This window comes from Sinocyclocheilus grahami, unplaced genomic scaffold (genome assembly GCF_001515645.1).
Source record: "Sinocyclocheilus grahami isolate Dianchi unplaced genomic scaffold, SAMN03320097.WGS_v1.1 scaffold457.1, whole genome shotgun sequence".
NCBI classification, from domain to species: domain Eukaryota; kingdom Metazoa; phylum Chordata; class Actinopteri; order Cypriniformes; family Cyprinidae; genus Sinocyclocheilus; species Sinocyclocheilus grahami.
The window spans coordinates 212,652-230,308 of NW_015505636.1; the positions used below are offsets into that span (position 1 = coordinate 212,652).

Below are 17,657 nucleotides of genomic sequence, written 5' to 3' on the forward strand. Positions count from 1 at the left end.
TTTTCTGTAGGGTTTGTGATCATATATCAGTTTCTCCATACATTACTGCAACTGATATACACTGACACAGTACGGTAAATCCTCAAGCATCTTTAATCATTGTCAAAGCACATATGGTCCTAGTTAGAGTATCAAACATAACATTTAATAGGAATTCTATAATATCTCACAGATGCAGTGTTCACCTACTATATCATGAATTCTGAGCATTCTAATGTCCTATTTGACATATTCCTTTTTGCATATTTGGACGCAGGGTGTGTAATGACAGAAATCTATAGCAACCTGCTGTGATTTCTCACGCAGCAACACATTTGCTGCCCCCTGTGCTGCAGCGAGCCATCGCATAAACCTGTGTGTGTGGCTCTAACCTGCAGCTACTCTCCTCTGAAAAAAGGCAGAGACAAACAAACGGAAATAATCACAAACAAATCGCTAAGTGCAGGATTCCCCTGAGATTAGCGGAAAATAAATAGATGTGTTTCATAACTAATACACAAAGCATCTGCATTAGGTCCGAGGAACAAAGAACACTAAAGCCCCTTTGATTGGGCTAAATATGTGGAAGGGGATTATATAATGCTTTTTTTCTTCTTTATCTCCCTCTCCTTCTAACATTTCCAATCTTTTCAAGCACCCACTTTATGTCTCTTAGCGTTATGAAATGGTCCTTCGGGTCTTTACCTAGAGTCAGCTCATAGACAGATTATGCCCTCAAAATGGACTACATAAAACATTACACCCCAATCCTTAACAAGCTTCAAATGGCTTTCTCATTTCCACTCAAACACTAACACACAGGGTCACACACATATATAAACATTTTTAAACATACACACACAAACAAAGCAAAGCTCTGGAGTCTCAGCTCTCTTCTCTGTTCCCAAAAGCCCTGTGGCAGCACTATGTGATTGTCAGTTCAGTCTCAGGGCAGATTTGCTGCTAGTCTCTGCAGCTCTTAAGCCTGGCCTGGTTTCCTCTCAGTACATCCTCAAAGAGATCTGCACTCATATGTTCCGACCTGCCTGCCCTTGCTTCAACTTCAATTTCAACTCTCTCACTTTGTATCTTGAAAATAAATAGCCAAACAAAATGTTACATGCTGTAGTAGACAAGTCACCCTATTGTTATCGTATAAAAAACAACAAAATTAATTCCAGCAACTCTCAAAGTAACAAAACATTCCTAAAACATGGGCGCTAAAACATTATAAATTAATAACCAATCAATCAATCTGTGGTTAGTCTAACTGTATGTGCATAGCATAATGCTCTTGAAAACTGATCTGAGTTTCATATTTTGTCTAATATATTGACATAAAAGCAAACGCACAGTGGCATGATATTCAAACTGTTCAGTAGGGACTATAGTATGGCTTTGATACAATATAACTTCCTGTCAAGAGTCTTTGAAACAATATGTATTCTCAAAAGTGCTGTACAAATGACCTAACTTGACTAAAAATAGAGAGAATAAAAGGTAAATTAGCTATCTTTTTAAAATAAATAAAAATTTGACTTTACAGCATGAATTTGATACAAAATAACTTCCCGTAAAGCTGCTTTGAAACAATTTATGCCTTCTGAAAAGCACTATACAAATCACTTGACTAAAATATAGGGAATATAATGCAAATTAGCAATCTTTTTTAAGCAAATAAATGCTAATTAAATTCAATTATTTAATTATCTTTGGAATAGACTGAGTGAGAAAGTTTCCTTCAAACTGACTTCAAATTTATCAAGCAGTGGTAAAACTTACAACTTGTCGGTTGGTGTCTGCTCTAGTTCGAGTCTGGCTTGCAACATGTCCTGATCTTATTCTCTGTTCTGATCCTATTTTTGGCAGGGGTGCGAGGTGAAGATGAGGATGATAAAGATCAAGAGGTCAAATTCAAGGGCACTAAATCACTAGGATACACGCAGGAAAGGCTGGAAAAGGCACATAAGTGATGATGTAAATTGTGTGCCTAGCGCAGGAAGATGAGACTAGGCTTAAACAGATTAAGCACAGACCCTGTTTCTTTCCAATCCACTATTAAATGGGCCTGAACCGAGCTCATACTCACAGCCTCTAAGAAAGACCAAAGGGCTCTCAAACAGCACCGTATGGAAACGCTCGGCCTTTAGCAACACACTTCAAAGGAGTGAGGCTGAATTTAAAGGCTCCAGCTGAAAAGAGGAGCTTAGCAGAGCTGAAGGAGTGAGAGGAGAGATGCTGGAGGATGACAGATTGCATTCTGGTGCTGGCGTATGCGCTTTTCTCTCCCCTTCCTTATTTTATTTAGAAGTGATGAATCGGCTACCAGCTGAACAATGAGCTGAGTGGATATGGGTGAGGACCGGCAGTCCGTACCGCAGTTGCAGAGAGGGCATATGAGAGAATGTTAGAAAAAGAAAAAAAAGAACGGTAGGGCAGGGTGATATACATCAAATATCACATTTTTTATGAGACATTTTAATAACGTCTTTGATTTAAATGTCAGTGGAAAAAAACAATATTAGGGTAAGTTTGATTCATTTGCGTAAATCAGTTCAAACTGTCTGTTTCAATGAATCAATTCAAAACTGATTTAGTACAATGTAGTGAAGTACAATGTAAAAATAATTTTTCAACGATTATTGGAGAATAAATCTTTTAGAATAAAATCATTTTTAATTTTTCTACTTAAATATTTCACATTTAATTCAATGAGATTCTTTATACTGAACTTTATACAGAACAATATTAATGTAAATGGTATAGATTTTCTCTAATTACTCACCATTGAACTGTCATAAAAATTCATATAAAATGTTATTTTAAAAAATGTTAATTCTGGATCTGATTGGTGCATATTTTTAAAGAACTGAAATATTTACTGAAAAACTGTGTAGAAACAATGACTAATTTAAAAGTTTTACTGATTTCATTAAATATTTTCCATGTAATTTGTAACAAATGATGGTGAAAAAGCATTTCAAAGTAAATGCATAAATATCAAGATACTGAATAAAAAAGAAAAAGAATAAAAAGTGTTATTTATGCCTCAACTTACTGCAGAGTCAAACACAGTTACTGTAAGTATGCAGCTTTCTGCAGTGTGGGCCCCAGCTTTACATGGTGAAAATATGGCCAGAATCTCACGCAAAACAGAGACAACTTTAAGCACAGTGATAAATTACACTCTCGCTCAGCAGCCCTGCGGAGAGGGCTCTGATGCTATGAAGTTTGAGTAGGCGAGTGGCTGCATCGAGCAGTGTGTGTGTGTGTGTGTTTATGCGTGTGAATCCCATGTGGGCAGGCTGGGATGACTCAGAGTGACAGATGCACACGCACCACCGTACCCCTACCCCTCCCATCCAACACCAGTGACCAATCGATCATCCCGACTCCTGAGAGGAAGGTGAGTTTGCGGCACGATGCAGAAAAAGAAAAACGTCAAAGGTGAATTTAAACATACATACAAACTTAAATTCCATGACGCCAGTGACACGGATAAATGATGTATGTTTCCTGCACTGCTGCATCTTTAACACCACAACAAAATAAGTCATATTTTACTTGAGATTACTTGAGAGTTTGCTGTGTGTATTGAATGTGATTCAATAAAAAGACAATACCGTCTTTCTGTTGCGTTATCCCCATTGACTGCCAGCAACAACTTGCAACGTAACCACTGTCCAATTCAAAAGCAATTAAGCAACTTGTATGAGAGGCCATTCACACAGAATGCATTTTAGCATTTAAAAATGTGAGATTCTTGGCAGAAGAATGAAAAACTAAATTTGAGTGCTGCATTTTTAGAATACGGTGTTGTAACAGTCGAATACGAATAGAAAATCAATAAAAATGCAGGAATGTAAAATGCTTTCTGTGTGAATGTCCACTAATCTGGTTCTAAATCAAAACAATACATTCCAACCAATGTAGCCCAATTCCTGAACAGTAGTTCAGAAAGATTTGTTTAAATTAGCCAAATACTTTACTGAACTGAATCACAGACTGCTTATTAAATTAATATCTGTCACACTGAAATTCAAGTGTCATTATTTTCAGCAGTCTCTAAACTTTGTCAGTATTTTTACTGATTGATTGTCCACATAAAAAGACTTTTCAGCAGAATCGATACGCCAAGTGGTGACGAGTGAGTTTTTGAGTCAGTGAATCATTCACTCAAACAATTCATTCAAAGCACTTATTTATTTTAGAATGAACCAAATCATTTTAAGAAGTGAATCATAGACAAAAACTGAATCAATTCATCCAAAAGTGTTGATTCTCTCACGACTGCTCTGTGGCTGAACGTTGATTCAGTTTTGTCATGAACTTGGAATACTGTCTAAAAGGCAATACTTAAAGGGGTCCTATTATGCTTTTTCACTTTTTCAACTTTAGTTAGTCTGTAATGTTGCTGTTTGAGCATAAAAAAGGTCTGCAAAGTTACAACGCTCAAAGTCCACTTCAAAAGGAGATATTTTATTTAACAGAAATCACTTTCAAAAACTACAACAAACGACTTGTTTGGACTACAATGCATATTTTCCAGGATTTGTGATATCACAAATACCAACGAATGGGATGAGATCTGGTTGAGCTGCACTAGAGAAGGCAACGAGTGTTATCACTATGTCGGAGATATGCTAGCTTTCCCAAGGCAAACAAACTTAGTGTTTACAATCATCTGGGTTTAAATCGCGCTCAAATTGATTTGATTTTGACGCAATATTTACACTGAAGCTTGCAGGTGGCTATGGTAAGGGGCATGACATTTCCCGACCAGGCGCCGAGTGCTGCCAATCACAACACACACTGGCCCAGCTAACCAATCACAGCACATTTCGTATTTCAGAAGGCGGGCCTTCATTTGACACAGGAACTATTCGAGCCGTTCATGCCAGACTGAGGAGAGAGGTGTTAAAAAAAATGTGTTTTTCGAACAACCTAGTATGAGAGCCTGTTTGTAAGACTTTGTAAAAGAGCATAATAGGACCCCTTTAATATTAACTTCCCACTGCAGAAAAATAAATAAATAAATAAATATGACAAATAAAATAAAATAAAATAACAATGCAAACATACATACATACATAGATAAATAAATGAATTAATTGTTTAATTAATTTGGCTATTTTATGTCATACATTATATCTAATGGAATGGGACAATTAGGCAAGCACAGCCTGTCAGTAATCATTAAAAGCTGTGGAGTGGACAGCTTCCAGAAGACAATTTGCAAACGTTTGAAAGAGCCACTGAAAAATGAACAAAGCTGTAAGAAATTGGCCAACACAAGGACGAAACTGAGAAAGAGGGTCTTTTTATGTCCTTCGGCTCTGAAGGGTCTCCAAGCATCTGCTACCTGATCAAGCCTGCTGGCCACATTCTCTTTTCTCTGATACTCTCACTCTCCTCAGCCCTCGGGGCAGTAATTAATATGATATATAATAATATATAATAAATTGTGTGTGTGATTAATTCTGTGGGAGTTGTAAAAGATGTGGTCCTAATGAACTCTTCTTTTCTCTTTGTACAGTCATATCGAGTTCTCTCGCCCTCTCTCCCATTGTTTCATCCTCACGCCTGAACTATACTAATGCCTCACACCACTATATGGAAACAAGCCAAGGCAAAATTTAAAGGCTTGTTAAGGGTTCTTTCAGAGAAGACAGAACTCCTACAGCTATAATATTGGGTGGGAGTTTCAATATTTATAAAGGTGGTACATTCCATTCTGCCCACAGTCATGAACACAATGAGAAAGTTTTACACAGCTCTCACTCAGAAAGAACAAATATTGAAAGAGACAGAATAATCACTATATTAATATATAACACAATATACTGAAGACACAACTAAATTTATTCTAACAGGTTTATATTTGAAGATTGTTTTAAGTTCACTTAAATTAAGTTATAATACTTATGTTCTATAACTATTCAGGCCTAAAAAAAATCTAAAATTATGCCTTTTTTTAAGTTTACTGTAATGTCTAATGGCTATAAATTTCTCATTTTATCATCAGAAAAAATCCAAATAGATTATTTAAGAGGCATCAGTATCAGTATTGTTGGTGACATTTACATTCATTCATAGTACCTAGTAAAAATACGACATTTCACAAATATTTAAAATACACCATAGTTATGTTGTTTCTACATTAATGCAGATGCAGTGTGAAAATATAGTTATGATCTCAAATTTTAATGTTAGGTGCAGTGAATCTCAATTAATTACAGAAATGTGCAATTAATACGTTTTTATATCGATTGACTAATATAAAACTACATGAAATTCATGTTTATTACATAAAATTTTACAAATGTAAAGGCATATGACTAATGATTATATTATCAGGGAAATTAAAATAATTAAGATAGATAAAACAAAACAAAATAGTCTATCAAAATCACAGATTATACAACATACAACACTGGACTGCAAAAAAAAAAAAACAGGCCAGATTATAACCAATGTTTCTCATATGAGCACCAATGTCCAAACATAATACATTATTGAAGCATGTGCGGTAACAGCTAGACCGTTTTCATATGGCCATAAAAATTTTCTGTTCCCCAAAAGAGTGCATAAATGTTTGACTAAACCTGACTTCCTGAAGTTAAATAAATAATTTTTATATTATGAGACCAGTAGAGTGTTCCAGGAGGTTACAAGATGGTGACAACTAGCACACACGTCCAGTCCTCCAGAGAGAAGTGTCCATCTACCACCAGCAGAACAACACAGGCCATCAGGCACACGAGGGTAAGGGGCGACTGGCAGGGAACGTGGTCTTATAATCTGGGTCACTGCACCTCTGCAGATGTGTGACAGGTGTGAGAGGAGAAGAGACAGGTTGCAGCCCCCTCTATAGGTTTATGGGGAAGAAAGACTGTCAGGACGGCTTCCCAAGACCAGATCTCCAGTCAAGCAGACCAGACGGCACTGAGGGAAAGACTCGAATGATGGTCAGTTGAATGAAGGATGTCATGGGAATGTTCCACAAAAGAGCTTCTACAGGGTTTGAATGTTTGCGTGCATGTCCAAAAATAGTGAACAATTGCAGAAACAAGAGTTACAGCACATTAAAAGAATAGTTCGTTCAAAAATGAAAATTTACTCTCATTCAGGCCATCCAAGATGTAAAAGAGCTTCTTCTTCAGGATAGATTTGGAGAAATTTAGCATTACAGCACTTGCTCACTGATGGATGGAAGGGTGCCGTCAGAATGACAGTCCAAACAGCTGATAAAACATAGTAAATAATCCACAAGTAATCCACACGACTCCAGTCCATCAATTAACTTCTTGTGAAGCGAAAAAGCTGCATGCTCGAAACAAATCATTAAAATCATTAAGATGCTTTAACTTTAAACAGTCGCTTCTGGACAAAATACAAGTCCTCTATATATAATAATGCTTCATCCAATGAACAAGTTTATCCTCTGTTGTCCTCTCACATCAAAATTCACCAACATATTTGTTTAGAACCGTTTTGGGCTGTTTTCACTTGTAAACTTTGCTTGATCTTTGCATATTTCTCTCCTGATTCAGACAAGAGACTTTTTTAATAGATAAAGCGATATTATGGATAGAGGACTTGTATTTTAGCCAGAAGTAATGGTTTATGAATTTGTTTTTTACAAACATACAAACATTACTGTGATGTTTTTCTCAGCTGTTTGGACTCTCATTCTGACGGCACCCATTCACTGCAGATGATCCACTGGTGAGCAAGTGATGTGATGCTAAATTTCTCCAAATCTGATAAAAAAACAAACTCATCTACATCTTGGATGGCTTGAGGGTGATACATTTTTTTTTGTTTTTGGGTGAACTATTCCTTTAAGCATAAAAGTATGCGACCCGTTTTTATATATGCCAATATGTACATTTAAAATTACCTTCAACCAGTACTTCATCCCTTGACGTGTTTAAAGCAGTTTCTCCTGCCTACATCTGTACCCATGCTCTCTCGTCTCAGGTAAGGTTAGGCAGCTGTGTGACAGGAACAGTCAGGCTACAGTGGCCCACTGGGACTCTTCCATGCAGTTTCTAGTTCCAACCCAGTCCATTAATCCCTACTGTAAACAAGCCAGTGCCTGCAGATGTTTGCGTTGCCTCTAGCTCTTTGTACACAGCAACTTTGTACACAGGAAATCACGGCCCACCTGGCTTGTCACATTAAAGAAACACTTTAGCTTCATGCTAGATATCTGTCCTGCTCCAGACAGATACTAACGCTAAATACAGGTAGACCTTTTAACAAAAACACTCCAGACATATGGCAGTAAAGGTTAACTATTTATGGGTTATTTATGTTTTTTTTCAACAGCTGTCTTTACACTTGCTGCAACATTTTGTGAGTCAGATAACAACATAGCTGTTATTACATCACACGGATACACACCAGACTAGAATTGCTGTGCTGTTCTAGTCTCTTCCGGCATACAGTTAAAGTGCTGCAACATCACAGGCACACAAAGATAAAAATGGTTCTTTTGGTTTAACAGGTGTTACTAATCTTATTTCAAGCAATAAACAACTATTCAGAACAACATAGTGCCATATGACATACTATTTTTGCATATATTTCATGCAATGAGCAAATTTGCTCATGAATACATACAATGTTTTATCATGCTGCTGCATTCTGTATCATAGTATATAGTGCAAAGTAAGCAGCATGGTTGTCTTGCATACTGAGCACAGTTAATTATGGGGTTACCCAAGGTAATACTTGTGCATAGAAGTGAAAAGGCATATCCAGTCATTGTTTACTGGTATTTTTTAGCTTTGTGTGTCTTACATAAAATACATAAATTAGCATAAATGAATATGGAAACATATTTATCCTTGAGCCAGCATTCCCCAAAAGGTTTACATGAATGTAATGCTTGTCTTTCTCAATTAAAGCTCATCAGGACGGGATGTTTCATTGCCGCTGAACTACTTACAAATTATTCATCTTATCATACTAAACAACTATTACTATATGAACATAACAAGAAAGAAATTAAAGCAGCAAAAATAGAAAATGAATGAAAGAGGGAATACAAGGAGGAGAAATTAAAGGAGGGAGAAAATGACAGGGAATGGAAGCAAGAATGGAAGGATGGAAATGAAAAGGAGAGGAAAACTAGAGGGAAGTAATGAAGGAAAGAGGGGATGATCAAGGAAGAATGGACAGAATGGAAGGTAATGAAAGTTAAAGAGAAACAGGAAAGAATGAATAAAAAATGAAAGAACAGAAGAGAGATGCAAGTGCAAGAAAAGTGAAAGGCAAGTGAAAGGAAAAGAGGAAGGAAGGTAGAAAATGAAAAGAAGGAAGATGGAAGAAATAAAATAAAAAAAAATTTTTGAAAAATGAAAGAAGTAAAAGAAAGACGAAGAAATTAGTTAAGTAAAAAAGGATGGAAAAAAGAAAATGAGGAAAACGGGGAGAAAACAAGGAAAGGAGGAATAATGAAGGAAGAACAGACAGAATGAAAAAAGACAGGGTAAGAGAAAGAGGAAGGAAGAAAGAGAGAAGAAGTGAATGAAAATGAAAGGAAAAGAGGAAGGGCGAAAATGAAAAAAATAAAAAAATGAATGAAATAAGGAATGAAAGAAGTAAAAAAGGACAGAAAATCGAAGGAAGAAAGGAAGGATAGAAATGAAAAGGAAAGAAAAATTAGGAGGGAACTAAAGAAGGAAAAATAGAGAATGAAGGAAGAATGAAAGGAAGGAAGAGAATGAAACTAAAGGTAAGGAGGAAGGAAGGAAAGATAAGAAAAGAAGTGGATGAAAATAAAAGTAAAAACAAAAATGAATGAAGGGAATAAAAAAGGAATAAGGAAGAAAAATAAAGGAATAAAACAGTAGAGATGTAAAGAAGGAAAGAAGGGAGGATAAAGGAAGAATGTAAAAGAAAGAAAGAAAGAAAGAAGCCACTCTGTCCTGCAGTTTGAGTAATAAAACAGATATTGTGATTATGCAAATGAGCCATTGTGAGGCGTAAAAGAAACATTGGCATGCCTCATTAGCTCCTCTCTGTCTTTCTTCACCATTATTTCTTTTTCATCTCAAGGTATTTCTATCAGTAATGATTGCATTCACAGCTGGTATGAGGGAAGACAGCTGAAAAAATGGCTTTTTAAGTGCCGCAATCACCATAAAATCTGGATTTGATCAAGTTGGCTGGCAGAGGAAATAAATTAATGAAGGAAGGGAGGCCATGTGACCCGGGCCAGGGGGGAGACAAAGGTGGCGTGGTGTGGAACGGGATAATTACCGGCAAGCAGTCCCGGCCCGGCTTCAGTCAAGGACACGGGCTGTTTATTCAAATGAGCTCTGATAAGGCTTAATGTGGACAGCGGCTTATTGCTCTCATCCTAACGAGAAAAATCACAACACTCTCAGAACAGGTGCTCCAGCAGACAAGCAACACAGACAGTGCAGTGTAAAACAGCACTAATGGCAGCTGAATAAGGAAAAAATGCCATGGTATGCTAACAGGGCAGGTGATGCTGGAGGCTGTTTTTAGGCTAAACATATGCTTCATTATGATTCCCCATCTATCCATTTAATACTCAAACAAAACAGGTTGTCTAAATGAATATAGAGGGAATTATTTCTGTATTGTTAGCCTCTCTGATGGGAGATTTTACAAAACAGGTGCAATTTGTGCTTCGAATTGACAAGATATACTGCAATTTCTACAATGAATAGCTGATGCCAAAACAGTCGTGTCGTGTCTCCACTCGCATTTATAGCATCTTTCAGAATAAAGAAATAAACAGATTTTTCAATGAAAGAAATATGAAAATAAAAGGAAGTATTTTGTCTTCATTCTCTCACTATTATGTAAGTGATACTGTATTATTAAAAAGACTTCACGTAATGGAATTTCCATAAAATAGTTTTTTTTATAAATCTCATAATAACAGCAACATTCTTTTAAGAAAGGATCTCTTCAAGTTTAATAACTTTTACTAATTATCAACTTTATATTAGCATGATTTTAAATTACATGATTTCTGTAGAAATATTAGAATTCAGTTTTTTCTTTCTAATAAGCACTAGCAGTTTCACTTCGTTGAAAGCAAAACAAAATTACACTACATCAAATTTCTCAAGTTTAGGGTCAGTAAGACATTTTTTCAATGTTTTCATTGCTTATGCTCACCTAGACAGCCTTTCTTTGATAACATACAGTAATGACAATCATTTTATGAAAAATGAATACAATTTAAAATAACTTTTTTTTTGCAAAGCTGAATTTTTAGCAGCCGTTTCTCCAGTCTCCCCTTCAGAAATCATTCGAATATGCAGATTTGCTGCCCAAGAAACATGTCTTATTATCAATGTTGAAAACTGTTGTGCTGCTTAATATTTTTGTGGAAACTGTGATACATTATTATTTTCTTTGATAAATAGAAAGTTGAAAAGACCAGCATGTATCTGATATTGAAATGTGTGTAACAAAGTCTTTACTGTTACCTTTGATCAGTTTAATGCATCTCTGTTGAATAAATGTATTAATTTAGCTTGAGGTGGCACAATGTAACTTTAATAACATTTAAACACATTATCTGTCTAACAGACTGTAAAAAATCTTGAAAAGTACTTTGAGGAAAAGGCACCCACTTCACAGAATGACCCTGCAGTAGTTTAGGTACTTCTGCAGACATTTTAAAATGAGATATGATTAGACTCTTCATGAAGAGAAAAAAATAAGATATGATTAGACACTTCATAATAAGTACATGATTAAAAAGTGTATTAATTATTTCAGCAAGGTTATCTCAAGAAACTGTAAAGTAAGCCCTGGGCTCTCAACTGAAGCTCTTCCAGATTTCAGAGCAAAAAAACATCTTGCTAAATTAAGAGCCTTTCGTGTTACTTAAGACGCAGTGGGATGAGAATGTGCATGAAGGGGGAAATTTAGAACTCAACTTCCAAGCTTAAATTAAACACCTAATCTCTGGAGGAGTCTGTCGAGACCCTTTCCAAACTGATATTAGGTAGAGCTTCGTAGGTCTCGGAGCAACCTGCCTTCCAATACAGCAGACTTAAAAAACTAGTTCACCCATAAATGAACTCACCCTCATGTTGCCCCAAACCTGACTCTATCTTCGGCATAATACAAAAAAACGATATTTATAGTAGGGGCCAATGTTATTTCTGACCCCAATCTTCTTTTTAAAAAATCATCTTTTGTGTTCCACTTAAAGGGACAGTATCCCCCAAAAATGAAAATTCCGTCATTATTTACTCGCCCTCAAGTTGTTCCAAACCTGAATGAGCTTCTTTCTTCTGCTGAACATAAAAGAAGAGGGCGAATAAATAAATGATGACATGACTTTTAATTTTGGTGTGAACTATCCAATTCTCGGGAAAAAAAAACAAAAACGAAGTACATATTGGTCCTCGTGACAGAGAACCCATTTAGCCAAGCCTCTTTCCAGCACTGTGTTCAGACCACAGGATTAGTATAATAGCCCATTTTTATTTTTCATTACCCATTAATAAGTCTCAACTGTGAGATGAAGCCCGGACCGTTTGCTCCCACGCACCTGGCTGGCCTGATCTGTCTGAAAATGAGTGCATCCATCGCTGAGCTCATTTCAGAAAATCTCAAACAGATCCATACTAGTGCTGGACTTGGCTTTTGAATGAAGCGCCCTAGAGGGTCCACGTTAACCCATTTACAACAGCACACTCAGGACAGATGATGCATAAGATCCTTTGGAGAATCAGCTGCAATGCTAGTGTATCTCACACATGATGATCTAATCTAGAGGGGCCTCGCTAATAGAATTTCTGTCTAACGTCTCATAGGAAGTTAGTTTGCCTTCACTGGATCCGTGATTTGATTTAGCTCTTTCAAGTAAATTGCGAGTGAACAAAAAGGAAAAATGAAAAACACCCTCCAGCATAATTCTGCTCCCTCATCCCTGTCCAGCGCTGTTACAGCGACTATAAAGTGATTATTAAGGATCCCTCTAAAGTGGGGAGAATAAAAATTTTATGATTTGATCACTGTTTTTTCACCCTTTCTCTTTTTCCTCACTTACTTTTTTTAGTCGTATCCTCCGCAGCTGGGCATGTGCAGTATTTGTACATATACATCTATATATACTGTGTAATAAACACATTTTATTTCAGTTTTTGTTTTGGTTATTTTAGTACATTAAGTTAAATTAAATGAGATGTGTTGCCTGGTGTGTATGTATAGATGTGTGTAATATAAGAACAAAAAGACCTACTAACTAGACCAATGTTGTTTTCAGTATCCCGTATGGAAGTCAGATGACTTTTGGAGAAGCGTCCAAGGCTATGCTGGGTAGGTAACAGAGAGGGATGTTTAATTTATGAGCAGACAGACTGTTTGGCCAGACAGATTGGTGTAAGTGAGGACAGCCTACAAGGAAGACCCAGATAAAGCTCTGCTAAACTGGGACCGGCAGAGACCAACAGTGGCATCAGATACAGCAGCATGAAAAAGATAGAATGGAAGAGAGAAACAGAGAGAAATCCATAACTCTCTGAATGAACTCTACAGCCACCCCAGAATACTTCTACTGCTTCAACTGCGCAACAACTTCTCTGTGAGCGATCACATTTGTTCTGAGCTGTTCACAAGGTCCAAGAAAGAGCCTTTTGACATAACTACCAAAACTGAGTGAACTGAGAAAATTGAATGTTTTTATCAGTAGGGTTCTATGAAATCCGTTTGAATTTTTTCCCAAATTCAGTTTTGTTTTGCTTTTTCCATTTGAATCTTTCTGGGTTCCGTTTTTTTCCTAGACTGTTTTAATGGTTAAATTAAATTGTATTAATCAAAAAGCATGTCTAAATAATTGAAATCATAAAACTTATGCAAAACAAAAAAAAATTTTCATTTTTAAGGCCCTATAGAATACATTTGTTTCTCTCTTTTTTCTCTGGTGAAGTTTAAAGACACATTGTGATTTTTTCCAAATATGAATTTAAATGTACTATAACATGTATTGATAAATAATACTAATAATGTGAAAGTAGCAGTAGCAACAGTATGTTACATTTTTTAACCAAAAAAAACAATTACATTCTATTGAAAACTATTAATAACAAAAAAAATGTTTCTTGAGCACCAAATCTGCATATTATAATGATTTCTGAAAGAGCGTCAATAAATTACATTTTAAAATATATTAACAGTAATAATGTTAACAATAATAACAGTTATTTTAAATAGTTTTTACTGTATTTTCAATTAAATTAATACAGCCTTGGTGAGCATGACTTTTTAACTACTTTTTTATTTAGAAAAAAAGACATGTAGCTGATAAATATCTACAATTGTCAATATCAAGCCAATAAAATATTTTGATAATTTCATAATTAAAAAAAAAAAAAAAAGTATTTTCACTGAAATGTCTATAGTTTTTACTTTTTTTAAATTTCTTTAATATTTTAAAGCCTGGAAATCCTAATTTTATTCCCTGATATACCCAGGTTTTCCATGACCAAAGGAACCCTGTTAGTATTATGCTGCAGTTTATAATAAAGCTTCAGGTCAACAGTTCAGTTTACTTCTCAAAGCCAATTTTTACTTGCGTTTGTCATTTGGCATGGACCCTGTGTGAACAGCATCTGTAAAAGAAAAAGACATAAACATAATACAGATATAGAGCAAATTTCAGTCTTACCTGCAGTGCGCTGTTTAGGAAGCAGCTGTTCTGACCCGGCTCATTGCTCAGGCCTTTGCTGGGAGCGATGGAGGTCATGGTGCGTGGGGTAAACATCCCCTGCAGCCCGCTGCTGCCTGAAGCAAAGTAGTTCCGCTTCCACGACATGGGTCCAGCTCCGCTCCGCTCCCCCCTCCAATCAACACAAGAGCTGTATCCTTCCCCAGCTAATCACACTGGAGGAGGAGGGCATCCTGAACAAGGTGCAGACCAGTCTGTGTGAGTGTGTGAATGCGAGAGAGAAAGAGAACAGAGAGTGTCTGTGCTGGGCTGGTCTCTATGTTACTCCCATGAGAGAGGGTTTGGTCAGTGATTACAAAACGAAAAGTATAATGAAGGAATCTGCTGGGGTTTGGTAACAGGTGTGAATATAAAAGTGATGTTTTCTCTTGAGAAGGGCGGGAGGATCTCAGTAATGTCTGTCTGTCGTGGCTAAATGGCTCCCCACACCTGAGGCGGTAAAGTGGGGTCAAACGTAATGACTGAACTGGTTAAAACCAGCTTTGTGACAGTTGCAGTGTTTATTGGCAGAAGTGTGGTCCGAGACACTGTCCTCACACTGTGATGTCCGCTGCCTGCTCTTCACCTCTGAGTTTTCTCAATGTCATCTCTCTTAGCCCAGCTGATCTGCAAAATAAATAAGGATAAATTACATTAAAAAACATTCCTTTTATTTTTCAAACAACAAGCTCAGGTGATACAACCTGCTGGTTGGAAAACCATCGTTTTCTTTGCACATTTATTTTAACTTTAACATAGCTTTGAATTTTCTGTTGTACTCTCCTTATGCAAAAGAACATGTAATCCCTTTCAGAACATAAACGTGATAAATTACTTTGTGGATTCTGCGTCTCAGACATGCACCATGCCTCTTTTCATCTCTCTCTCTCCTCCGATTGGCTAATCCAAGGAAATGAATATTTTACAAATGAAAGGTTTTACAAATTAAGATGTTTTTGAAGTCTAATATGTTCACCAAGGCTGCATTCGAAAATACAGTGTGATTTCGTCTTGTGAAATCCACCCATTACTCCATTCTTCTAATGAATTTCTTCAATGTCACATGATCCTTTAGAAATCATTCTAATATGCTGATTTGATAATAATAAAAAAACATGTCTTATTATCACAGTTGAACACAGCATAATATTACAAAATAAATATAATATTTTTGTGGAACCATGATACATGATATTCAGGATTCTTTGATTAAAAGAAAGTTAAAAATAGCAGCATTTCTTTTGTAACATTTGCATCGCTTTTGAACAATTGAATGTGTCCTTGTTGAATAAAAGTAATAATTTCTAAAAAATAAAAATAAAAATAAAAATTGTTTGGATATGCCACAAATGAAAGTACTATGAAGTAACCAATATACAAACACTTGTGACCACCACACATCTGTTGAATTTTATATTGACGTGGAATCTTTCCAATTCTACAATTATTATAAATGCATGTTTCCCTCATATTTTATTGAGAGACTACATGTAATATTTGTACTTAAAAGATTAATTTGTCCCACCACAGCACCATTCAAAATTAATTTATAATTTGAGTTAAAATGCTAACTCAAAGCTTAAAAGGGAAAAATACATTTCCTTATGCATTAGTAAATTTGAACCTAAAATCTTTTTGCTGAAAAATAAATGTTTATGGCCAGGTTGTGTGTCAACCACCTATTTTGTGTTTTTACTCCTCTTTTATGTACTTAAAACCAATCTAGCACACTGACTGCCATGTAAATATTTAATATTTCAACCACAGTATACATGCAAAATCTCCACTGTTTTCAACCTGGAAAAAGTGAGTGAGAGAGGAAGGTAAAGAGAGAGAGGAAAGACAGTAGCACTGCAGAGACACAGCTTGCATCACAGAGCTGTCCTGCCAGGTTGGAGGCCGCGGCGTGCTGAGCAAATGTCCTATTCCCACAACTACATAAATACATGCCCACGTTCACACACAAAACACACACTCTGTCCACATGGTCCAGCCGGAGCCAGAGCGAGGCCCCGCAGTGTGTCCTGTTCTCCTGAGGCCGAGGCATGAAGAGGGATGTTCTGATGTGGAAGAACAGTGAATGTGACAGACCTGAGGCAGGTGTTACACGGGGTCACAGAGAAACATTTTTCCTGCTCTTCTTAATCTGGGTCAGCTCTGTGGAAGCTATAACTGCCTGCTGATCGATTCAATGACATAGTAATTTAATGAATTAAACTGAACAATTTCAGCACAGATAAAGCTTACACTCACTGCAAAACAATAATTGTTTGCCAATAAAACCAACTAAAAAAAAAGATAAGCCCTTTCATATGTTCACCCAAACTTCCTGTCCTGTCAAAACATTTTTGTTACTTTTTAATGGGAAACTACACAAAATGTAAAAATTATGTGAATATTAAACAAATATTTGTTAATAATTTTTATGTGTGGAATCCAAACACCATGATGATCCACAAAGTAATCTTTTAATGAAATAATGTATTAAATCTATTCATAAAATGTATTATTAGGGAAACATTAATATTCAAGTTATTAAAAGTTCAATATTAAATATTTAACTATTAAATAACTTGAATATTTAAAACTATGTATATTTAAAATGTTAAAAAAAGATTAAAGTCGTCAAAAAATTATTGATGAACAAAGTGACGTTTTAATTACGAAAGTCATCTATATTTTCAATTCAGATTATTAAGAGTAATAAATTAACAGCAAATTAAACTACTAAAATTCATGCTAAAGACCCTAAATGCATTACAATACAGCAGAATAAAAATATTATTATGAAAACATAAATACTCAAGTTATTTAAACTTATTTAAATGTTACATTTTAAGTATTCGAAAATATTAAATATATCTGCAAAAAGTCATGTCCAAAATATAATGATCCACAAACTGATGATTTAATGAAGAAAGAGTTTTTTATATATATATATATATATATATATATATATATATAT

General features: G+C 35.7%; 1 protein-coding gene across 1 annotated transcript in view; it reads right to left on the bottom strand.

Moving 5' to 3' along the window:
- Window positions 1-17,657, bottom strand: part of usp54b (ubiquitin specific peptidase 54b) — a 141,738-nt gene that overhangs the window by 65,559 nt on the left and 58,522 nt on the right. Inside the window, exon 2 of the mRNA XM_016234699.1 lies at window positions 14,654-15,319. Coding sequence (XP_016090185.1) covers window positions 14,654-14,800 — 147 coding nt within the window. The 5' untranslated portion in view covers window positions 14,801-15,319. The remainder of the gene's footprint in view (window positions 1-14,653; window positions 15,320-17,657) is intronic.